This window comes from Microtus oregoni, unplaced genomic scaffold (genome assembly GCF_018167655.1).
Source record: "Microtus oregoni isolate MIOR12 unplaced genomic scaffold, Mior012 000012F_ref0000307, whole genome shotgun sequence".
Classification (NCBI taxonomy): Eukaryota; Metazoa; Chordata; class Mammalia; order Rodentia; family Cricetidae; genus Microtus; species Microtus oregoni.
The window spans coordinates 46,640,469-46,665,407 of NW_024543071.1; the positions used below are offsets into that span (position 1 = coordinate 46,640,469).

The 24,939-nt window shown below is 42.8% G+C and overlaps 1 protein-coding gene across 1 annotated transcript; it reads right to left on the reverse strand.

Moving 5' to 3' along the window:
• Positions 1 to 2,186: 2,186 nt before the first annotated feature.
• Cblif (cobalamin binding intrinsic factor) lies at positions 2,187 to 14,977 on the reverse strand. The gene is made up of 9 exons (XM_041662016.1): positions 14,899 to 14,977; positions 14,062 to 14,238; positions 12,879 to 12,992; positions 12,319 to 12,456; positions 10,886 to 11,067; positions 7,561 to 7,738; positions 6,345 to 6,546; positions 4,965 to 5,083; positions 2,187 to 2,248 (listed from the first exon to the last, which is right to left on the reverse strand). Exons 1-9 carry the CDS (start codon positions 14,975 to 14,977, stop codon positions 2,187 to 2,189), a joined length of 1,251 nt encoding a protein of 416 aa, XP_041517950.1.
• Between the last annotated feature and the right edge of the window lie 9,962 nt (positions 14,978 to 24,939).

Below are 24,939 nucleotides of genomic sequence, written 5' to 3' on the forward strand. Positions count from 1 at the left end.
GTATGAACACCCATAATGAAACCCATTACTGTGTACTCTGATTTAAAAGGAATATGGTTACTTTAAAGCTTTTTCTTGTGCATTGGGCTTCCTAACTGCTGCCTACTTGTACAGACCGAAGTCATGTTTTCCATCCTGCAAACTTGCCTTTTCTGTCTCTGCACTGGAAGACGGAAGATTTCATTTAGCTGGTTCCAGTTCCTCGAGAGGTGGTGGACTTGACCATGTGCTTGTACTTTACATAGGTCACTCACACATCTAATCAAAGGCACGTGCAAGTGTGCACACTTCTTATTTGGGGAAAACGTCTTCCTTTCTGTCTTCTCTTCCTTTGTGTCTTTACAAAAGTACGTGCAACTGACTGCACCTCCAAAGTTTAGGCTCTACCATTTGTGGCCATTAGAGGGCACCATTGTGTTTTTATAGTTATACACCCAGGCCAAGTGCATTCTTTTTTTAAATTTTTTAAAATTTATTTTACATACCAACCACAGTTCCCCCTCACTCCCCTCCTCCTGCTCACTCTACCTCACCTCTACCCCACCCCAAGTGCATTCTTGAGCTCTATGAGTTATGTAACCCTTAGCATGAGTTGATCATCTGCTGTGACAGTTACATGTGACAGTTACCTCTCTCTCTCTCTCTCTCTCTCTCTCTCTCTCTCTCTCTCTCTCTCTGTGTGTGTGTGTGTGTTAAGCTCTTTATTCCAGGCTGCGTAGGTATCTTATTATAAACAATATACATATCTTGAAGAGTTCCCTCTCCTTTCCTTTTTTTTTTTTCTTTCTTTCTCTGCATAGATCCCAGTCTGGTTCAAATCCTGGATTCTGCACCTTCCTCTGTTCTGGAATTACAGTCCAGTACAACCATGCCTACTAGAATGACAGCTCCTTAACTTTTTCTAAGCTAAGGATAGGCTGGCTTCCTCAGTTTCCCATGGAGAACCCTGGCATTTTTAGTTTACCTTGCCCAGCTCAGTTAGTGTCCTTATTACAAGTGTGCACAGAATGTGGGTGCAGACTCTTTTCCTTCTCTGTCCAGATTTCTTTTCACACAGTGTTTTCAGACTATTATTATTTTTGTGTATGTCTGGTTATGTAGGTGTCCACATGTGTGTGGGTGTGCACATGTGTGGATATACTTGTTCATGTGTGCACACATAGAGGCCAGAGACCAAGATCAGGTGTTTCCTAGAGTGTGCTCCATCTTAGTCTTTGAGACAGGGTCTCCTGCTGTTTTGGTCAGGCTGACCAGAAAGTATGCTCCGGGCATTTGCTTATCTCTACCTCGCCAGTGCTGGGGTTATGAATGTTCACAGGATCCCATGCCTGACTCTCTTAGGTGGGTGTTGAGGATCCAGGCTCTGTTCTTCATGATTGTACAGCATACACTTTACCCGCTAATCCACCTCTTGTTCCCCAGAAACATTTTTAAAATTTTCTGTGTGGGGGTGTTTTGTGTCTGTATGTGTGTGCATGTATATCTGTGCACCATGAGCATGAAGCGTCCATGGAGGCCTGAGGAGGGTGTTGGATTTCCTGGAACTCGAGATACAGAGAGTTGTGAGCTGTCGTGTGTGTGCTGGGAATTGAAAGGCAGCCAAGTGCTCTAAAGGCCAAGCAATCTCTCCAGTCCCCTCCACAACTGTGAACATTTTGAAACATGAATTTACCCAGAAAATATTAGAAATAGAAGTCATGATGTCATTTACTGAGCTAGAAACCATTCTAGAATTACGTATGGAGTAATTTTGTTCATTTCATACAAATGTGTTTGTGTACATGTTTGTAGTAGGTGAATTGTAAAAGAGCCCTTAGTATAAGAAACACAAGCAGGTGTTTTAATAGTTATCTGTAGAAGTAGTGAGTGTGTTGTTTAATCCAGAAGATTGCACGAATCTCTCCAAATCACTGGGGCTTTCCTTCTCTCTCGCCATAGGCGTCAATGACGACTCGCAGTCTGCCTTGAGAAGCCAGATATTTTATTTCGTGAGTCACAATGGTGAGTACTCCAGGAACTTTGCATTAGGAGCCATTTATTCCACACAATGGCTCTGTGGGTTTTTTTTTTATTTTTATTTCCGGACTAGAGTAGCGTTGTTAACATCCACTCTTCTTGGCATAGATTTGAAATGAGATTTAAGAACTCCTCATCCTTTGGTTCCATTCAGCAGTAGAGACTCCTCCTCAGTACTGGGTGAAGTTGGCTGTGATGTGCTCGTTGTTGAAGGGAATGTAGTAAGCAATTCCTGAAAAGAGGCGGAGGATAATAAATGCCGTGGGACCTGTCAACTTCCCATGCCAGGACGTCAGCCCATTGAGCTGGTTAGAGGGTAAGATCACCGTGGGAGACGTGGGTAGGAATATGAATTTGGGATGTTTAAGGATTTCTTTTAAAATGCTTTTATTGTTGTTACTTTATTTGTGTGCTTGTGAAGGCCAGAGGACAACTTGTGAGAGTTGATTCTCTCTTTCCATCATGTGGGTCCCACAAATCAAACTCAGGTCATCAAGCCTAGTGCCAGATGTCTTTACCAGCTCTTGCTAGCCCTGTTTAGGAATTTCTTTCTTTTAAAAAAATTTATTATTATTATTATTGTGTGTGTGTGTAGATGCATGTGCACATGTATGCACACTACGTGTATAAAGGTGCTGGTGGAGGCCAGAAGAGGGACCTGGGATTACAGGCTGTTGTGAGTCACGTGATATGGTTGCTTGGTACTCTGCAAGAGCAGTTGCTGCTTTTACCTTTGAAGTCCTCTCTCCATTCCCTCGAATGGGTGGCCTGGCACCTTCCCTCCGCATCTTCTTCTGTTTGGCAGATGATTTATTTGCCGCTTGTATTTGATTTTATCTTGCTTTACACATATGTCTATGGATCTCTCTTTTACTACCTTTAGGTTTCCACTTTATGGAACATGTCTTTGGGGGTAAGGCCACAAGTCTCTTTTCTCTCATGTAGAAAATTGTGTTAAATATTCTCTCTGAAATGTTATCTTTAGTATTAGAAGATTTATCTGGCACATATGAACCATGCAATAAATGACACAAAGTATTTACAGAAGAATCTCACTTAGTTTTGGGAGATTTTGTAAGAAATAGGAATGGCAATAGGCTGAGAACCTTTCATGACAAGGATAGATGGTGTTGATATCTTTTATCTTTTAGGTATTCTGGCAACAGGAAGTAGGACAATCTCGTGCCAAAATGTTTTTGAATCTGTTATCTTTACTTTTACTGTATTTGCTTCCAGAGAAAGGAACTATAAAATGAAAATACCACCTTGATCTCAAAAATATCATTCTGAAATTTTAAAGGTAGTGGGAGAAATGACAATAACAGCAGCATTTTGAACACATAATCTGCAAAAGATATTATAGTTAATAATCTTGAACAATTTTTCTAATCCTTACAACAACCCAAGGAATGGTATTTCCATGTTATAGCTACAGAGACTTATTCCTTACTTGTGTATGTAGGTTATCACTATGAGAAGCGCTTTCTCCAAAGCCTGTTGCTGCAGTTCATGAATTCTGACTGGCCAGTCTTTCCTAACTATATGGGAGATGGCAAGCAAAATAGCTCTCCCAGGGTAAACCTGGAGAATGGAACCTTCAGGATACAGCCCTGGCGTCCTGTGGTTCTGGATTTACAGTCCTCTTTATGCTAACAATCAGTGCCTGGTCAACATGATCCTTAGGCAAAACCATGCCTTGGTGCTCTTGAAGTGGGAAGATGTTTTAGCATTTGTGCAAATCTTTCAGGAATACTCAGGCTTTGCTGGAGTCTGAGTTTCATTCTTGCCGCGTTTACCACATAGATGCAGTGACAGACACCCCTTTTGTGAGGGACTAAGCCGGTGGCGAGGGCTGGATTTTTGCTGAAGCTGTATTAGAAAGCTCACGCCCTCAAGTCTGGAAACCTGGACTTCGCTGTTTGTTCTGTCAGATTCTAGTCTTGTGTTTTATACAGGTCCCTTTGACATCTCATGGTGATGAAATATTCTGAAATATTTCTTGCATTCTAAGAGACTGGAATTTTTGCTGGACCTCACTGCCAGCTTTAATAGTACAAATTGTGGTCATTTAAGACTTAAGACTGTTATCTTACTAAGTACTCAGCCTATTTGCTTAGCCTCCTTTTCTGAGAACAGTGTAAGAATCAACTTACTTGCCTTGAATTTCTCATGTAGTCAACTTTTACAGCCTAAGATAATGCATGGCCATAATATTAAGTTCTTAAGTTATATAATCTTGCAAGCCTCTCACCCAGAACAATGCATGCGTATCGTTTGCTGAAAGCATCACATACAGAAGTTGAAAGCGACTTCCTAAGCCTACCATAAAGTCTGAAAGCAGCCATTTATGAAATCGGAACACTGATGTTTGTAACACCGCTAAATGTTTCTGTAAAGTGCCCCATTCTTTCCCCACGTGACGCTCTCCGTGCTGTTCAATAAAGACAGAGCAAAGCCCTTTGTGAGGGACAGACACACAGACAGAAACACGACAGATATACAGCACACACAAACCACACAGATCAACAAGACAGCCCTCTTCAGGCAGGCACAGATTCAGACCCATGCAACAGAAAGACAAAGGATAGAAGACACAAGTCTGATGAAGTAGAGAATTCAAATCTGGACTTGCTCTCGGTGAAATGGCCCCAAGGGGGAAGTACCTTTATTCCTTTCCTTAATGCCACACTGATGCATTATTGGTTACTTGGGGTTAATCACCAGTGTATAAAATTCCCATCACATCTTTTGGATTTAGTTACATTCCTGTAAAAAGAGTCACTAATAATTGTGGAATGTTTATTTTATGACTATATATGATACTCAGTTCCTATGTATACCCTTATTATAAGCACATACAGTTTCATATTCACCGAGTACATTAATTAAAGAATTAGAAAATGTAGCCTCCCAGCTGGAAGGAAACCACATCCCTTTGCTTCCCTTACCTTCCTCCAAAGGTGTTTTGCCACTCAGGAGCTCCCAGTATGTCTTCTGATTAGCATTTTCAGCGATATTGTTGATAGAATAGACCATAGGGCCCCAAGATGTCATTTTGGTTTCAAATCTAAGAATAAAATGTAAGTAGTACCACTCAGTTGAAGTCAGGCAACAGAAGGCAAGATGGAAGGATAGATGTTCAAGTGCTTTACAGAGCAAATAAAAATAATGTTCAAAAGAGAAAATGCAATTGACTAACTTTAGAATCATGCCATTTAAAATAGAATTTCAGTTAATAGGTAAGGGAGTTTTTCTTTATATTTTCACTTGAGTAGGTTGATAGGTATTTCCATTTTTCGATAGTCATGTTTTATGGATATGTTATTTAGAATGGACAATTTAGTTTGCACAGTACATGTTTGCCAGATTCCATGGGTTTATTTCTGTTTGGTGTGGTGAGAACTCCAGACTAATGGGTACCTTCATGTATGTACAATGAAACATTTGTACTCTATGTTACATACAGCTCCATGACTCAGTTAGAGTCCAAGGTTTTCCCCTATGGAATATTGCATAGCAATAAAAGGAGTAGCCGTCATAGAGGGCAGTGCACATGAGGATTTGGGGGATGTATTCTACTATCAGTCAACTTTACTGATGTCCAGATTCTCAGAGGACCATACACAAAGAACGATGGGAGCTGGTGTCTTTGGCCTCCATAGGTGCATATATGTATTCCTCACGTGATTACAATAAAATAAAATAAAAAAATAAGGACTCAACTTTTAAAGAAGTGTATGCCAGCCTATGAATATGATGAATCATAACTGTTTATACTACACATAGAAAAATCCACCAGATTATTAAATAGCTGATTATGTTGTGGTTGTGGAGGCAATTTATTCTTTGTGGGCTTTTTCCTCTCCAAGTTTCTATGATGTATCATCTGTCATTTTTATATTTACAGACGGAAGAAAAATCAGACAACATTAAGTGCTGAACTTGTAAAGCATACCCAGAGGGCTTGGGCATTTCGTGTCCTCCTTTCTTTTCCATGAATTGGCATGGTCCCTTGACTCCTAACCTGTGACCTCCCTATCTTCCCCTGTTGCTTCCTCTTTTTTTGTAAACAGTTGACATTTCCATTTTCTACTCTTTCCTAACAGGATAGTGGATAGAACATGAATTTCAAAGACAGTCAAATCCATGGTTAGTTCTGAACTCTATTAGTTATATGTTATGTGATCTTAGGGAGAGAGAGAAGGGGTGTAGGGGAGGGAGGGAAGGAGAGAGGAAGGGGGGAGAGAGAGAGAGAGAGAGAGAGAGAGAGAGAATGAATATAGGAATTTGAGTCAGGTTTGGGGACGGCAACCATTGGCACCACTCACTTGAACATGGAGTTTTTGCGCTGCGCTTCTTCTAGGACAGCAAGTAGCACAGATCCACTTTTCACCCTGACCTCGATGGTCACATTGAAGAGCAGGTCAACCCCCCTCAGCTGATTGTTTATGGTGTATATGACGTTAATGTTAGATGCTGATGTGGGGACAGGGGTAGGATGGTCAGTTAGAGTTGGTGACACTTCATGATCTGCGAGGAGCAAAAAGGTCCAGTTTATGAAAGAGTTTGACTGTTATTGGGAACGCATTCCAGAAGAGATTTCAAGAAAATAGTAACCTTTAGGTTATTTAACAAACTACTTGGACAACTATTCTAGAATCCTGGCAAGGACTCCGTGTTAAACTTGTGATGTCCCTGGGAAGCAGCTAGGGACTGAGGCTAAGGTGGCAATGTTTCAGATGATGGCAGTGTGTTTGCTTGAGTTTGGCCCCTGTAGACTTGGCACTGAAGTCTGTGAGGAGCTTATACGAAGCTAGTGAAAGCAAGAGGAAGGATTTGATAAGGAAAGAAGAATTGAAGGAGTTGATTTCAGAGACTTCTTCTGGAGTGACAGAAGTTTTAGAAAGGCTCTGTACAGGCAGTCTGAATTTCAAGTATTTCAGTGTTGTATTTGATTGGATACAAAAATGTTATAAAGTAACATGTAAGGTTTCTACCTCATCCTGTTGGTGTTCTGTGAGTGTCAGGCTGTCTTTGTTAGATCCTTAAGGCTTGGGTGAATTTCATCTATGCCTTTTAAGCCCTCCAGATAAAAACCAACAATTGGTTATTAGTCTTCTCTCCTTTTTCCTTCTGCTCATTTTGTTTTTGCAATGTAGACAATGTTGATTTCTATTAATACTGATTTCATTACTGTAAAGACTGTAGTTTTGCCTATATGTCTGTCTTCTGATGTTATAAAGAGCAGATAAGACATGTGTGATGTTTGGCAGTACATTTGTCAAATTCATGAAGCTCCCTGTCGTGACCACGAACCATCTACCTTCTTAAAGTAGGTGTTCAGTATGAGTAGCTGAATTCTGAAGGCTAGGCACTTTGGCTGTGTGCTAGCACACACGATTGGGGGTTGGAGATCAGTCATCTACCTATCTGGGATGAATTGACAAAACAGTCTTATATGCCACTCCGCATCAAACCACATGCCATTGTACTGTAAGTAGCAACTTTATGACCTAAGAAGGGAGATCGCTGAAAAGTTCTTACCAGCACCGCAAATTACTTGGGGCACGTCTAGGTAAGTCTTGCCTTTCAAAGAGGGGAGAATTTGAGCAATGGACATGGGGTTTTCGAATTTGCCCTGCTTAATCTCATTGAGTATCCCATTCATGGTCTTCTCACAGTCCCACTTCTTGACGGGTTGCTCAGGTGTCACCGAGAGAGCCTAGGAGAGAGGGGCAGGCATGGGCAGGAAGAGAGAAAGAGAGGAAAGCTTAGGTATGGCAGGGAGTTGGCTCTTGGGGGTTGAACTTGATCGCTAATCATTATGATAGTCCAAACTGAAGCAGCACAGGGTTTGGAATTGCGTTTGTCCTCCACAGTGTCAGTCCCATGATGGAGAAGGACTGGAGGTACAGTGTGGAGGCAAGGCATTTGCCTCACATGCATGAGGTGTGGGCACAATCTTCTGTCTAACAATAACAAACAAAATGTTATTTAAAGAAATAAACAATGTTGGGGCTGGAGAGATGACTCAGTAAGGAGGAGCTCTTCCAGAGGACCTTGGCTTGGTTCACAGAACCCACACAACAAACAGCTCACAACATCTGTAACTCCAGTTCCAGGGGATCCGTCCTCCTCTTATGGCCTTGCCCTCTTATGTATGGCCTCCTCAGGGATTAGGCATGCTTATAATGTCTAGACACACAGGTAGGCAGAATACCCTATACACGTAAGACAAAATAAAAGCATTAAAGAAACAAACACTGATAAATTCTTTTTAAAAAAATAGCCACAGAAAAATGATCTGGTCAATGACCAGAGCCAGGAAATACCGCTAAGATGGCTGTGGACAGTGTGTAGATGTGGAGCAGGAGTAACAAAGCAAACCACAGAAGGCGCTGTAGTCTAGGGCAGGCTAGACGGGCACATGCGTAGACTGGTTTTGATTGGAGTTGTCAGGCACACCTTTTGGAGGACTTCTCCCAAAGCCTATGTCTACATAGGCCTGTCAGTCACAGTTTCCACAGCCCTGGCCTTCGGATGGAGTCATGGCCTGGGTTTCACTGGACTGCTTGGGAACAATGTGTGGTGGGTGCCTGCACCAGTCAGTCCTTCCCTGATACTCCAGTGCTGAAGGAGAAAACCATTTCTCTTGCTTGTGTATTTCAGTTGGGGCTGTATGAGGAAACACCAAGCTGTCATTGACCATTTTACATACCACACAGCAGGAGAGTGGGGGAAACCAGTGATGAGAGACAACTAATAGTGGTCCCCGATGTCACCATTTGACCTTTCTATTCTGGTTATGCTTGGAACCACTTCATGTAGCCTTGGACACACCCAAGTATGTGAAATGTTAAATTTCCATCTGTAAAATTGAGCTTCAGGTACTTGCAAAATGAGTCTGGATTAGCACACCAAGCAATCCACTTATACTTGTTTAGTTTTTTATCTTTGGGGTAAATTAGAAAGTACAAGTCCAGCTTGCCCTTAGAAGGCCTATCATTTGAGGGTTCAGTGGCCAAGTGTGGAAAAGAATTTTGCAAGACATGATGTGGAAACTGTCATTGCATCCTCCCTTCCTTTACAGTTATGCCAACTAGAGGCACCAAGTATGGTATTGGTCTTTGTTGGCTAATGACAAATTTGCATGAAACTGGAACGAGAAACTTGGCGGCAGAGGGAAGTCTGAGATGGTTGTTTCAGCTAGGGAAAGCCTAGGGAAAACATTTGTGACAGGTGTGGTCACCCTGATAACTTTGGCAAATGCAGACCGTAACTACCCATTGAGGCCGCTTTACAAGACGGTTTGGTCTAAGAAGCGCCGGGCAGATACTCCTTAGTAGGCAGGTAGGGAGAAGTTGTGTGCCTTAAGTAACAAGAAATCTACATGGTAAGTGGTATCTGGATATGGCTGAGGTCTTACCCTTTGATAGGAAAAGCTTTTATTCTCAGGTGTAATCTACCAGAGTGTACCTAGAAAGCGATAAAATCCAAACTGGAATTCCTAAGCGGAATCAGCAAGGTAAACACTTGTGCACTAAATCTGCTAACCTGTTTAATCTGGCACTCAAACAGTCAAAACCCCTTAGACAAGGTTAAGCATGTGACCCCACCCTGCCAAACCCAGCTTAAATTCATTCTTCAGGCTGCCTGCTTTCTGCAGGAATTTCTAGATGTGAGTTCTGGGTATGCTTTTGTATGGTTCAGCTGTGGGAAAATGGTTTTGTTTCATGACAGAATTCCAGTGACTGAGATGGAGAAGCTGGCTTTGCTCTTAGTCACCCCCACCTCTGGTGTTTTGGACTGGTGATTTGTCTTCACTCTTAGCTTGACACTGACTGTTACATACACTGTTTGGACTCTTCCTAGTTTTAGTGTGTGGAGAGAACCCACACCAGTATCTCTTTTGCTCTGGGAGCTGATTTCCTTGTAATAGTAGCCGAGAGCTACACAAAGTTTAGGGCTGACATTGTAACTCCAGCCCTCTCCCTTCTTGGGGTTTCTGAGGTTGGGAGTTCATGGTGAAATTTTTCTCTTAATTTCCCAAGATATTTAGACCATTAATAGCTCATTATGGACTAGAGGATTTGACTGCTTGTGACTCTATAATTTCTGATTCTAGTTGTTAAGCTGTCTCCACCATCGTGCTTTCCTTAGTGGATGCCTGCTCTAGTCACGGGGGGGGGGGGGGCTGGAAGATGGTGGTGGATTAGGGGCTGTCAAGTAGCATCTTTCCTAATCTAAGCCTGGAGGTATGAGAGGGAGGCACAAGATGGATTCAGACTCAGGACTCAGCTTCTCAGACTCGGCTCCACTGTTTACTGGGTGACTTTTATTATTCATTGGTGTGTGTGTGTGTGTGTGTGTGTGTGTTTGAGAGAGAGAGACAGAAAGAGTCATCTTTAGATTACGCATGTTAATCATTTTAAATACAAGCCATTGTTTTGTGGGTAAGGTTAAGTAGGAGAGAAAGGATACTTTCCTGGTAAGTTTGAAGCAGAAAATATGAATATCTTTTGGAAGAGCTACTCTCATATCAGTATGTGTGCACCAGACTTTCGATAGTGTATGATTGTTATTAGTAAGCTGATTATTATTGGTAATAAACCCTCAAAATTCTTGATTTGTTTCATTTTTTCCAAGAAAGAAGAATGAATTCTTTTAGGTTTATCTTCACATTTTATCCATGAGCTAGCATATACCTGCATTTTGTTAGTAGAGAAACTGAGGCAAGGTAGTTAAGGAATTGACCCCAAATCACATTAGTTGGACTTTCGCAGGCATGTTAGTAGACATGAAGTCCCTTAGTCCTACAGTTCAGGCTTGTTATTCTGGCCTAGATTAGGAGCATATAGGATGCATTTACCTGCATAGCAAGGCCAGTGCTGTAGGTGTCTCCGATGATGCCATCCGCTTTGACCCTCAAGCTGATGTCATCCACGAGAGCCTTCAGTGTCTCACCGAACAGCTCTCTGTAATCTTCCTCAGAGCCTACAGGAATCCTGTTGTACATGCAGGTCAGGGCCAGGGTTGCTACCGCTGCAGTATCTGGAAGGCAGAGGAGAGACAGACCCCACTACAATCACCAGCATAGCCAGTGTTCACCAGTTGCTCACTGTGATCTAGTTACAGGACTTCCTTTAGTTCTTGGGACCACCCATGAACAGGACCTATAAGTATCTTCATTTAAGAGATGAGGAAATGGGAGCTCAGAGCAGTAAAGTAACTGCCCAAGGCTACACAGCCAGTAAGCAGCAGGGCCAGACTTTAAAAGAACACAGCTGAGCAGCTCCGACTTTAAAGCTTTAAATAGTGTAAACGGCAGTGTATTCAGTTCCACGTCTCTCATCTCGGTGCTGAGCTTCTGAGATGCCAGAAGTTCTGGGAGGCCCAGTGGTCACACCTCAGTGAAGGCATTTTGGTCTTCCCAGCACAGCGGTCTGTGGTTTATGGTCTGTGGTTCATGCCTGTTTTACTCTGTCAGCATTCTGTGTCATGTGTGATTCCTGGGCTCCGTGCATCCACCATAGCACTCAGCGCAGAGACTTTCCGTTATTTGCATGTGATACACGTGTGTGGGCCAAATGGGCAAGTTCTGAGAAGACTAGAGCAAGTGGAATGCTATCGAGAAGGCAGCTTTCAGCTCACCGCCTTCCCCAGCTCACTGGAAAATCTCATAGCTCCAGTAAGGGTGCCATGATGGATGCAAACCTTGCTGTTGAGGCCCACAGAAGTGGGTGAAAGCCAGAGAAGATGTTGCTTTGAGAGGGGCAGAGGACCGCGACAGTGAGTCCATGCAGGGGCTCAACAGAGTTAGATCATTGCACATAGCAAGGCTAACAGAAGGAAAAAGCATCACAGAGGAAAAGGATTCATTCATTAGCAGCCCAGCGTGGGTAAAAGAGCGGAACAAGAAGTTCTCTCGGTTGATTCCAGAAAATAGCTGTTTGTAGGAAGGATATGTGGATGGAAAAAGGAGACACATCTTGAAGTTCAGAGTCTGGGAGAATTGGTACAAATTAAGGAGTGCAGGGTAGGGGTGAGGCAAGACATCTATCTCCATTATATTTGAAGACAACTTGTGACTTTTGTGACCGGTTTATTGTCCCAGTGGAAGTCTGCCCTTAACTCATATGTCCAATAAACATTTGTTCAATGTTTTCCATGCACCCACAACTGCAGGGCTCAGCTCCACCTCCATGGAAGGTTCTTCCTCTTTACTTCCCCTCCATCACCACCTCTCGTCTACTGCGACACTGATGCTCTCACCTTGGTCAGTGTCTGATAGCCGCAACTTACCCACACCGATGGAGGACGCCCTCATCAGGTTCTTAGCGAAGTGCACTGCTATGGGCAAGGTTGCCTCTGAGTTCTTCTGGCACAGTGCGAGGATCGCCAGACTGGGCCCATAGAAGCCCGAGGCACCATCACCCTGGCCTCAGAAGACAATAGAGAGCCGTCATTAGATCAACACTTACCACACTGGGGATATTTTGAGTAGCAAAGACCGGGGCTTTTAAATAGAAATCTCTAGAAACCTGTCACCATAAAAAGAGACAATATTAGCGAAGGATGACATCAGTGTTTCTCAGAGGAAGAATGTCATCTGGCATCTGAAGAGGGGGGACAGTGCTGGCTCTGGGAGGATGGTAGCTGCCCGGTACATGCATGGGGAGTTGGCTTCTCTAGTTGGTTTTGGCTGAGAAGTGACTCACTGGTGGGACTGTCAGAGCAGAGGTGGCCTTGTGCCTCTTCCCTGACCTTTCACTCTTCCCACTTCCATAATTCGCCTTTCTGGGTTAAAAGCTCGCAGGAAGAACCCTGCCCCCACTCTCCCCTCCCTCCCCACGAGGTCTTACTTGAGGGTGTCCAGTTCTCCATTCTCTTTAGCAGAGTGGGCACTCTGCTCCCAGGGTCCCGGCATGAGGAGCTGAGAGCCATAATGGTGAGGGCGAGCTGCCCGCTTGTCAGGTCTATGGAAAAGAAAAGAGAATGACGATGGCAGGTATTCCCAGGCAGAGCGCCCCAGGGACCAGACTGAGTGTTGCACTTGTTTTTTAAACTTCTACTATTTATTTATTGTTATTATTATTACTGTGTTTGCGCAAGCATGTGCACGTGCATGTGTGTGTGTGTGTGTGCAAGCCACAGCACACACGTGGAGGTCAAAAGGCATCTTTGCAGAGTCATTATTCTTCTAACATCTTGTGGATTCTGGGGCTCAAGCTCAGATCATCGAGCCTGTGTAACAAGTGCCTTTACCCACGGAGCCACCTCACTAACCCATCTTTCAGCTGCTGCTCACCACCTCCCCCTTTTAATTTTTGAGGCACTCTGTACCCATGACTGGCCAGAGCTCACAGAGATCCCCTGCTGAGTGCTGGAGTTACAGGTGTATGCCACCATACACAGCATCTCCCAGCCTCATAGCCAGAGCCTCAAGTTCAGGATTTGGGTTTTAAGTAGTGCACTCACGTCATTTTGAAATCTCTCTTTTCAAAAAAAAAAAAAAAAGAAAAGAAATATGGAACTAAATCTTTGAGGAAACACTGAATCTAGTGTTCTCTGTACGACTCACAGACTGTATAATGAAACTATTTCGCATAATTAACATATGCTAAGAAAAGCATTCTTGCTGTCTGTTTAGAAAAGAAAGGAGAAACCCCACGAAAGTCTGTGGAAACATTCAGGCAGAAAGTGAACCTCAACGCAGTTCATGCGAAGTGAATAGACCCTAGACTTTGTTGTTGCTGTCACTGTCGTTATTGTTTTTGTCCTTAGAGGGCAAGGAAAGTGGTATCCAGTGACTTGTTCATAAGCAGCAGATTTGAAACCAGAAGCCCCTGCTTTCTGCACTGAGTCTGGAGCTCCCTGTGCATTCCTGTCCTCCTCCATGACAATTCTGATGTTACATACGTTTAGTTACAGACGTCTGCAGCTGTGTAGGGAAAGGTGAATGAATTGGAGCGGGTGATGACATAGACCCGGGGTCTGGGGGGGCCTGTGTGTGGTAGGCTTTGAGGGGGGGCTCCAATGTCTGACCTGCACTGTCAGTGCTCATGAGCTCGTTAGTCAGGCTCTTCTGGGCCTCCGGACTGTAGGTGCCGGCCAGATTCATGGCAATCAGGATGCTGGGGTTTGGGAAATCTGACCTCATCACCGAGCGCTCCATGAGCTTCTGGAGGCCATCGACCCAGGGCTGCTGTTCTGGGGGGACAGCTGAGAAAAGGAAAGTCACTTGCCACACCCCCGCCCTCGTTCCTCATTCCTCATTCCCCCCAGTCCTCATCCCCTTTCCCAGAAGTGTAATTCCTGTGTCTTTTAGGTCTTTTAGCAGAAGACTTGAGAGTTTTGAGGACCGAGTAACAGAAGAGAAATGCAGAACGTGTCAACATTTCTCTTTAGAGGCTCCTTTTGTCTCCAGCAATCTCTATCTTTGAAGTGATTTTTTAATGTGCTAACTTTAAGCAATACAGCTCAGAAATATTTCACACGATTTTTCATCATTGCCTAGAAGTCATCCATTTCTTTTGCATTCATTTCCCTCTGCTCTTCCATGAAGAATATTGATGACTTGAGGCATGCTCTGCTCAGCAAATATTCAAACCTCCTGTGTGGTCATAGTTACCACTAAGTATCTGTCTTGTTCCAGTAACCAGCATTCCTGCATCATGATTCATTCTCTCTCCATAAAAAGTACATGGACTGACTCTCAGAGAATTAGGTTAGACAGTCATGAAAGATGAACATGCCGCTATCCCTAACTTATGCCCACCTCTTCAGAACTCCTGTAGCAGTTGCTGTTCTACCTCTTTCCCATCAGTAAAACTGTGCCTGATATCGCCGCGTGTTTGCCATCGGAACAATCACCATACTCACAGCAAGAGCTTTGGGCTCGGGTGCTGGTTCCTGCCACAGCCCAGAGAACGTTTAGAAGGTAGAGGGTAAGCCAAGCCATGCCACACTTTCTTGTGCTATCCACGTCTCCCTTTTCACAGACACCAGTAGTTGCTAATGAAGTGTGCCTCTGTCGTCTCTTACTTTTGTAAAACAGTCTTCTCTAGACCCAGTCACTCTTAAATACCTATGCTGACCCCTCCTACCTTAATGTAACTCATTCCCATTTGCCTATCTGAGTTTGCTTACTGAATAGGCCCTCCACGGTGTGTAAAGGTGCCTTCCAAGCAGCAGAATGATAGGAGAACCAGAGTGTTGGATAATGCAGCAAAGATAATGAATATCTCTTAACAAATTCTTGAGTAATCACAGGTAGGAAATCTGACTAATCTGTGAATATAGACAAAACTTCTCCTAGGCCAATAGCCTCCTGTTGCTTATCTGCAATGATTTCATTAAGGTTTAGGTGTTTGGTAGGCACTGGCTCATTTCACTGTGCAAGCTTCCCATTTTAGGCTCTTTGGTGGAAATCTGCATTCGGGTAGATATGCTGACTATATGCATTTGAATCAACCTGAACCTGGGTTCCAGTAAAGATTCCCTGAAATTGTTTGATTTTTAGATAAAGAGTGGACTTCAATTTCGTGGAAATTGTTTTGTTTGATTTTGTTTCTTCTACTCGGGGATAAAAGCAGATTCTGCTATGTAGTAAAAAGGCTGCTAGTTTGTTTGTTCCTGGCTGCTCAGCCCCGAAATAATCACACAGAAACCATATTATTTGCAATACTGTTTGGCCAATATTTCTGGCTAGCTCATATCCTAAACTAACCCATCTCTATTAATCTGTGTGTCACCATGGGGCTGGAGAGGAGCTGAGAGTTCTACATCTTGAGCAGGCAACAAGAAGTAGGCATGACTCTAGCATATATGAGCCCTCAAAAGCCCACCCCTACAGTGACACACTTCCTTCAACAGGGCCACACTTACTCCAACAAAGCCACCCTTCCTAAGAGTGCTGTTCCCTTTGGGTGCTATTTTCTTTCAAACCACCACATTAAGGTATTAGAAACTGTACCCTCAGTGAACAGCATGAAGCATGCAGTTTTTTTCACTGATAGAGTCACACTGTATAGTAAGGTGAGCTCCCCTCCTCACAGAACTGGAACTAGCATCTGGAGACTCCAAGGAACTGAGTCTTTCCTAAGTTTTAAGACACTGCACTTAGGAGGAGATCATCAACACAGAGGCTTCAGTGTTAATGAAGTCAGTCTGTCCATCACTCCTGAGGCCCTGCAAGGCGCTGGCCTCCTTCGCAGTCACACTTTGAACCACTTCTCTTGCTGATTCTGTCACAGCCATGGAGATAGATCTCTTGTGCTACTCTCCTTGAAAACTCCAGCTAACTTGTACTTTATGTCCCTTCTTGCCAAGGAGATTTTTCCAAATTAATTTCCTCATGGCTCCTCACTTCTTTCTCCTATCTACAGAGAGGGAAGGCTCCACATGATAGCAAATGTGGTTTTTGCTTTCTGGGGTCATTGATTGCTGGTTCATATTTTGTGTCATTTAAACATGTTTGTGTTTATGTTTGGGGCTGAGTTTCCTTATTTTCTCTTATTAACACAACTGACCATATGTTTTGGTTTTCCCACGATAGTTCCTCATTTTAATGGTCTTCTTTAATTTCTTTTTCAAGTTAGACATTATGGTTGCAGATAATTTTAGGGCTAATATGATGATGGCGGGGAGGTAGCAGAGAGATGTTGGCTGGAGGGAACAATGTTCCTCTTTGTGAGCTCTCCTGTACCACATGACAACCACAGAACTGGCGGTGATGTACTGTTCAAGATTGCTCACAGAATAAATTTCAGTCTCATTACAAAATAAAAAGGGAGGTGGGGGTACACGAGTGAGCTTGATTTAGTCACACCGTTGTCTACATGCTTAGAAACAATATCTCTTCTATGTAATTGATTACAGTGTGTACACTCTTACCAGTGTTTCAGGAAGTAATATATTTTTCAATCACACCACTTACAGTGAACAGTAATGTCAAGTCTTGTAGCTGGAGGTTTCTCTCCCATCTACCAGTTCCCAAATAACTACTCTGAGACTTAATATTAATTACAAACTGTTTGACCTATTAGCTCAGGTTTATTGTTAACTAGTTTTTACAATTTAAATTAACCCATTTCTATTATTCTATATTTTACCATGAGGCTTGTGTCTTGTTACCTCTCGTCTTGCTTTTCTAGCATCTGCTACTGTATCCCAGACTCTGCCTTCTTTTTCCCTTTATCTTTGCTTTATCTAGGTGGGATTTCCCACCTAATTCTATTCTGCCTGGATATTGGCCAAATCAGATTCTTTGTTAACCAATGGTAGTAAAACATATTCACAGCATACAGAGGGGCATGCCATATCAAAGTCTTTGTGTCTTTGTTACCTTTAACCATTAATCCTTTAAAATTTTGTTTTTTAGTTAGTGTGCAAAATGAATTTCAAGCTATACAACAGTAACATATAGGCACTCTGCCTAGGTTAGTCCCATGCAGGCTCCCTAGTTGTCAGTTCAGTCTCTGTATACCCCAGTGAGCCCAGGTTATTTGATTCTGTGGGTTTTCTTGTGGTGTCCTTGACCCCTCTGTCATCTATAATAGTTTCTCCCCCTCTTCCATAGGATTCCCTAAACTCCTGTAGGTCTGCATCTGTTTCCATCAGTTGCTGGATGGAGCCCTCTGAAAGCAATTGGGCTATGGTGTGGGACAATTCTGTATTCTGTCAATTATGTTTTAAATAAATGCTGATTGGCCAGTAGCCAGGCAGGAAGTATAGGCAGGACAACCAGACAGGAAGTAGAGGTGGGTCAATGAGAACAGGAGAATTCTGGGAAGGAGGAAGCCCATTCCTCCCCAGTCCTGTCCCAACCACAGAAGAAGGAAGATGTGATTGCCCTGCTGAAAAAGGTACTGAGCCATGTGGCTAACATAGATAAGAATAATGGGTTAATATAAGTTATAAGAGTTAATAAGAAGCCTGAGCTAATGGGCCAATCAGTTTATCATTAATATAGACCTCTCTGTGATTTCTTTGGGGCTAAATGGCTGCGGGACCTGGTGGGAGGACAGAAACCAGGCAGGACAGAAACCTGTGACAACAGGGCTAAGCACCAATCTGGTCACAGGCGATGGCCAGTTCAGGCTACATATCCATTATTGCTAGGAGTCTTAGCTGGCTTTGAGGTGAGACACTGTGTTCATATGCCCTATGTCTTCTAGTAGCTTACTCAGGAATGAACACAGAAGAAGTTTCTCCTTTATGCCTCATTGCAAAATCTGTTATTTGAACAAGGAATTTACGCTACATTTCTTATAGAATATATCCATCTGCCTTCCACACAGATATTGTTTTCTGGTGAGTTCACACAGTTCAAATAATGAAAATCCAGATACAGGATTCCTATCTTCTATATAGTGGGCATGGTGCTCAGACTTTTGTTTATCAAACAATTGGAAAACACCCTTTTGAAGATAGTCTACCTTTATCACTGGAGTTGGAACCAAAACAGTGTCTACCACCCTAAGAGTAACTATTCAACTGATTCCAGCTTCTGATGATGAAGTGAGAACTGCGTTTCTCCTGGGAAGGATAACACTTTACTTTGAGGCTTACTTTGGCTCGCCAAGGATACCTATATCCTACATGTTTTTGATGTTGTGGTGAAATGCAGCTTTAGTGCTCATATCTAAGCCATGAACCCAAAGAGCATCTTTGCTAACATTTAGGAGTAACCATATTAGAAAAGGCCCAAGGAAGGACTGCAGTGAGATGGCCCAATAGTGATGAAAGTGTCTGCATTTTAGTAGAGTAAAGGCTCCCTTCCTTGTCCAGGAGGCCTGCTATAGAGAGAACTCTCAGCACAACCGTGGAAGAGCAGACAGGATTAGACAGTTAGGCCATGGAGCAGGTACTTGAATTAGGGTGGCATCATCTGATCAACAGGGACAACATAATGGCCTCCTGAACAACACCTCCCCACCCAGCAAAGGGTAGCTCAGCTGGAGGGGCAAAACCATGAGGTTTCCAAAGTTAGGATGGGATCAGCCTGGGAAAGACAAGAGCTGGAACAGCTCGGGGTGAACATATCACTCTGTCATTTCCCAGGGGGATAGGCATTTCTCCTCAAAGTTTATTGATGGTTCTTCATGCCAGTTAAGTAGTCCATGAGCATTTTTGACATATTAAGAACAAAGCCAGACTGATTATATTACACCTGCTCTTGGAAATCTTGGAAAAGGGCCCATGTTCTGTAAATAGCTCTGTACCCAAGCTCCTGTGTGCAACCCTAATGAAACCCATTGCGTAATAAACAGACAAACAGAAAAGACATGAAAAGAGAACTAGGTGCAAAGAGGAGGGGACAAGAGTAAGCAGTGGGGTCACACATGAAGCAATGTGGGCTGAATGTTCCAAATACATCATATACACATATGTAAGTGTCACATGAAATCTGTTAGAACAAAGAAAGAAAAATAATTCTCAATCTTGGTGTATATTAATAATACATGAGGGCCTTTAAACAGTCCTGATACCTGTCCTTCCCCCTTCAGTTTCTATATTAAGTGGTCTGTGTGAGGCTTGGATATGAGTGTTTGCGGAAAGTTCCTTCAGGTGACCCAAATCTGCGGCAAAAATAGAAACCACTGTTTTAAGTCTAGAATTAGCAAACAGTCTTGAACCCCTGCTTTTGTAACATGCCATATCTTGGAACTCTTCCTAGGTTCTAAAACTATAAGATAAGCAATTTTTATACATTTAGAAGCCAATGAGTTATGAGATTTTATACTCATGATTTTTACAGTAGGAAACACAGGAAGTATAAGTATCAGGAATAAATCTTCAGCCATTTGAGGTTGCTATACCTAGAAATCCTTTCCCATCACAAATTGCCTTGAGCAACCATCCCAGTTATTCCACATCTGTCCCTCTGTCAGCTCTTCCAGGAAACCCCTCAGTGCAAGAAAACTCAGGGCAGTTGGTTATCCTGTAAGTGACAGACTCTGGTGCAGTGGCTCGCCTACCTCTGACCTGTGTGAGGAGTCTGGAGAAAGGGCAGAAGGAAGCAAATGAAAACTCTATATACACTATTGCTTTTTTCTCTAGTGTCACGGGAATACAGGACTGTGGTTAATAAAAAGGAAAATAGTCTCAGAAGCTGTGCAGGTGAGTCAGGATGCAAGGGAGGGAGTCACGCACAAAAGCAGTTTGGGGGCCTTTTATATATTACATGTGTACGAAGCAGGCTGTCCCAAGCTTAAATTATTCCTCAAAAGGAATAATTTAAAGGAAAGCATTCAGGTTTTGCAGGGTTGCTGCTACTCATTTTATTTATTTTTCCTCTTTCTTTAAGACTCACTTTGCCCATCATTTCTTTCTTCACCTTGTACCAGTATTTCCTTGTTCTCCTCCTTCTCCTCCAGGGGAGCTTTCTGTGAGAGAACTGTATCACGGAAGGCAGCTAATGGTCTTTTCCATGGTCTCAAGGATCTTTTGAGACTCATGCAGTATTTAGAAAAGTAAAAAAGAGAAAAATAGATAAATGATACAAATGTAGGATTTTTCTCTCTATGGTAACTTTTTCTAGAATAGCAATAAGTAAAATTTCTGATCTGCCTTATAACAGTTTTCAGGGTTTCATGCATAGAATATCACAAGGAGGTAAGTGTGGATCCAGCTGTCCCTCATAGTAACTAGGCCCCAGCAATTCAGAACTAATATGACTAGCCCAAGGCTGACCAAGTCAAATCTCTACTGCTCTATGCTGTCTTCTCTACAGTAAGCTTTCTTAGCTATATTCTGTATCTCTGCATGGCTGACTCCAGCTAGCTGTACAGTGTTAATGTGTAAGAGAGAGTCCATAGCTTTTGCTTTCTGTTGTGGCCTCCTTTTCTTTTCTTATTCTTACTTTTATTCAGTGTATAAACTAGGAGGTTTCATTATGGTATTTTTGTTTATGTATGTCACTATACTGATATGGATAACGATCATATTCATCCCCTCCTTTGTGGTCTTTTGAATGGAAATTGTTTTTAGGACCCCAAAGCTGTTTTATACAGCATAGGAAATATGGATCTATCTATCTATCTATCTATCTATCTATCTATCTATCTATCATCTATATATCAGTGTGTGTAGGTGCATATGCATGGTGTGCATGTAGAAGTCAGAAAACAGCTTGCAAGAGTCTGTTCTCTCTACCATGTGTGTGCCTGGGTTCAGACTCAGGTTTTGAGGTTTAGTGGTCAGATTTTACAGTCCTTGGATAGACGTTTTTGCTGCCAGTATGATCATTTATTCACTTTCAGGGCATATCCTTCACTATATAGTAATAAACTTCTTTTTCCTTTAATATTTTGTGTATGTTTTCATTTAAATTTACATTTGTTTAGTTTTGGAGAATTTTGTATGTGAGCCACATATTTACATCCTTTCCACCCCTCTCTCCCTTCTCCAAGTCCTCCTGTGTTCCTTCTCTACTCTTTCAAATTATGGAAGATGCGTGGATGGATGGTAAGAACTAGAGGGAGTGGATATCTGACGCTGAAATATTGTTGGTCAGAATGATGGGGCCATTTCCAGAATGAACTCGTAGCAGTCATGACCGCATACCCAAGGCCTGCACATGACCAAATCAGTCCAAATTCCAGTGTGTATAAGGGAAGGAAGGGCTCATGAAGTTCCACACTTAACTGAGGACTTATTGAAAAAGTGTCACTTTTAAGAAGCCCAGAGTCTAGAGTCTATATTTATCTTATCTTGGTATTTCTTAGTTTCTATATTAAATTCACTGAATTTATTGAAAACCAGCCTTTTAAATCCACTCCTCCATCTGTGCCAACTTAATATTTATGTGATCACAGAGAAGTCCCTTAACTTCTTTGAGTCTCAGCCTTCTTATCACAGCCCTTAACTCTGGGGTCCTCTGAGTTCCTATACACAGGGCGCTCGGAACGGCACCCGGTGCATGGAACACAGTAAGAAAGTAACAGCCATTTTCATCCCACTAAGAGCTGCCAGTTCTTGTCTTTGCCTGGAGTCTGGTGAGTATGCTGGTTAACATCGTCTTTTCCTCCCTGAGTCAGCTACCTCATAGTCACCGGGGTCTACCTTCTGGAGCTTTCTCTTGCCTTCTGCCCTTACTAATTCATCTCAGGTTAACATTACCACAGTTTGCTTTGAAATTTGTGTCTGAGCATTTGCCTTTGTCCCTCTCTGGCTCATTCTTACTCTGGCCCTACAGAAGCATAAACAAGACCGCACTGAAAGAAAATAAATTATCAGGGAACACAGGTTGCAACTACATCTTTTAACTTGTAATCTACGAAAATATACATTTTGAATTTTTTGTTCAACGGCACAGTTTAAAATTTTTACACATTCCCATTCCTGCTCAGTTCACTTTGGATAAAAATCAAGACTTTAAATATGACCGCTAAATAAGTTTACTTCCCAGACTCTTTAACTCTCACCTGTGACGTCACTGGCTTATACATTTGTGCCAAAAGTATGCTTTCTCAAGCCCTCCCCCACTCCAAATACTTTCCCCTAGGGTTTTACCTAAGACCCCATCTTAACATTTCTCTGACAAGATTATCGGATTTTGTTACTGCCATTTGGCATAATGGTCTAGGGTTTCTTTCAGCAAATATTTGGCAAACTTTTAGATCACAGACTTTCTGTGTTGTGTAATAGGAACACAATAGTGAACCTGAAAGACACATCTGCCTTGAGTCTGGCAGGGAGACAAATGTTAAACACAATTAAGAAATAATTCTGCAAATATTTAATTGCAGTTCCTATAAGTGTTGTGGAGGAAAGCACTGAGTGTCAGCAGAGTGGTCAAAAACCAGGTCTTAGAGTTCAGAGAGAGTGACCCTCAAAAGCCGTGTTTGCACAGCTGGGTAAGCTGGCCATTTGACAAAGCAGAAGGCAACAGCATCTGAGAGCAAGAGCTCCAGAGCAGAAAGCACATCTCTCTTTTCCCTCCCCTTTCTTCCCCCACCCCGTGTGTGTGTTTCTGTGTGAGTGTAGACACACATGTGCCGTGGTCCATCTATGGAGGTTAGAAGACAACATTGAATGTTGTTCCTCATCTTCCACCTTGTTTGAGATGGGAGTCTCTCTTGTGCCGCTGGATGCCAGGCTAACTGCCCTGTCAGCTTCTGGGAATCCTCATATCTCCATTTCTTACCTTGCTGCCAGGAATACTCAGTTACAGACTCATTTTTTACATGAGTTCTGGGGTTCGAAACTCAGGTCTTCACATTTTTTGTGGCATGCACTTTACCTGATGACAGTTTTCCAGCTCAGAAGCCTATTCATTGGCTGTTAGGTTTCGACAAGGGAATTTTGGAGGCAGGAGCACAGACATTCACACTATACCGACAGTCTATTCATAAACAACAGAAAAGCCAGTAACAGAAACACATTTTATTAGAATGCCCCATGAAGTTAAAAACAAGGAAGATCTTTCTAATAAAGGATAATAAAAGCACAAAGAGTCACTCCATTAAATACCAAATAAGTTCCATTACTTAAAAAGGTAAAGCAAACAAGACCCTTAGGCAGCACATTGAAGCAACCACAGCTTCTAAACGTCACACATGCTTCTGAATCTCAAGTGAGGAAGATGAACTGCATGATTTTTAAAGCCATGATCTTGCTCTGTACAGAAAAGGGTCACAATAGCTACAATCTAGTTTTCTAATAATTTTTCTTCTCATTTTTAAAATTTAGTCTTCCCTCATACAATATATTCTGACGTCAGCCTTCCCTCCCTCCACACCTCCCAGTCTTCTCCACCCCCAGATCCACTGTTCCTCTGTTTTACCTTAGAAAAGAGCAGCTTTCCCAGTGATACCAACCGAACACAGCATAACAAGGTGCAATAAGACTTGGTAAAACGTCTTTTAAAAAATCATTTAAAACTAATTTGTTTATTTCTAGTTCATGTGCATTGGTGTTTTGCATGTATGTATGCCTGTGTGAGGGTGTCAGATCTCTGGAATTATAGTCAGTTGTGAATTGCCATGTGGATGCTGGGAACTGAACCTGTGTCCTCTGGAAGAGCTTTTAACTGCTGGTGCTTTTAACTGCTGAGCCGTATCTCCAGTCCTGTCTCCTCCCACTCTCTTTTTAACAGTATTTCTCTGCATAACAGCCCTGGCTGTCCCAGAACTCATTCTGTAAACTAGGCTGGCCTTGAACTCACAAAGACCTGAAGCCTCTGCCTCAGGACTGCTGGGATTAAAGGAGTGCGCCACCACCACCACCACCACCACTACCACCACCACCACCACCACTACCACCACCACGTGAGTTATGCAAAACTCTTATATCACGACTGGATGACTCAACCCAGAAGGAGGAAAAGGGTCCCAAGAATAGGTAAAGGAGTCAGAGGCACCCCTTCTCCCAGTGTTAAGATTCCCACAAACACTCCAAGCTAAACAACCACAGTTTGTATACAGAGGATCTACCACAGACCCAAGTTTTAAATTTTTTTTAACTTGGGGGCAAAAATTTTCTTTTTAAAAATTTATTTTATTATGTAGTAATATGGGCGGCGGGGTTGTGTCCCCAGCACCCCGGCTGCCTGCTCGGCTAGCTTATGCCCCGAAATAACAACACACAAACTGTATTCTTTTAGACACTGCTTGGCCCTTTAGCTCTAGCCCTTACTGGCTAATTCTGATATCTCGATCAACCCATCTCTAATAATCTGTGAGCACTGGTCTTACCAGGAAGATTCTAGCCTATGTCCATCCTGGGTCGGAGCTTCGTTGCGTGCGTCTGCCTGGGAGCTGGGAGCATGGCGTCTCTTTCAGGCGTCTGCTCCCGAGAGGAGAGCTGTGGAGTCTGAGTTCACTTCCTCTTCCTCCCAGCATTCTGTTCTGTTTACTCCTCCCACCTATCTCTAACCAATGAGAGCCAAGCAGTTTCTTTTTATTTAACCAATGACCT

What these genes read in the sequence shown, in the direction of transcription:
- Cblif (XM_041662016.1), bottom strand. Translation starts at nt 14,977, where the DNA reads ATGGCTTGGCTTACCCTCTACCTTCTAAACGTTCTCTGGGCTGTGGCA. An exon ending in CCGAGCCCAAAGCTCTTGCT is followed by an intron (nt 14,239 to 14,898) that starts GTGAGTATGGTG and finishes TCCTTTTCTCAG; the next exon opens with CTGTCCCCCCAGAACAGCAG. An exon ending in CCAAGTAATTTGCGGTGCTG is followed by an intron (nt 6,547 to 7,560) that starts GTAAGAACTTTT and finishes TGCTCCTCGCAG; the next exon opens with ATCATGAAGTGTCACCAACT.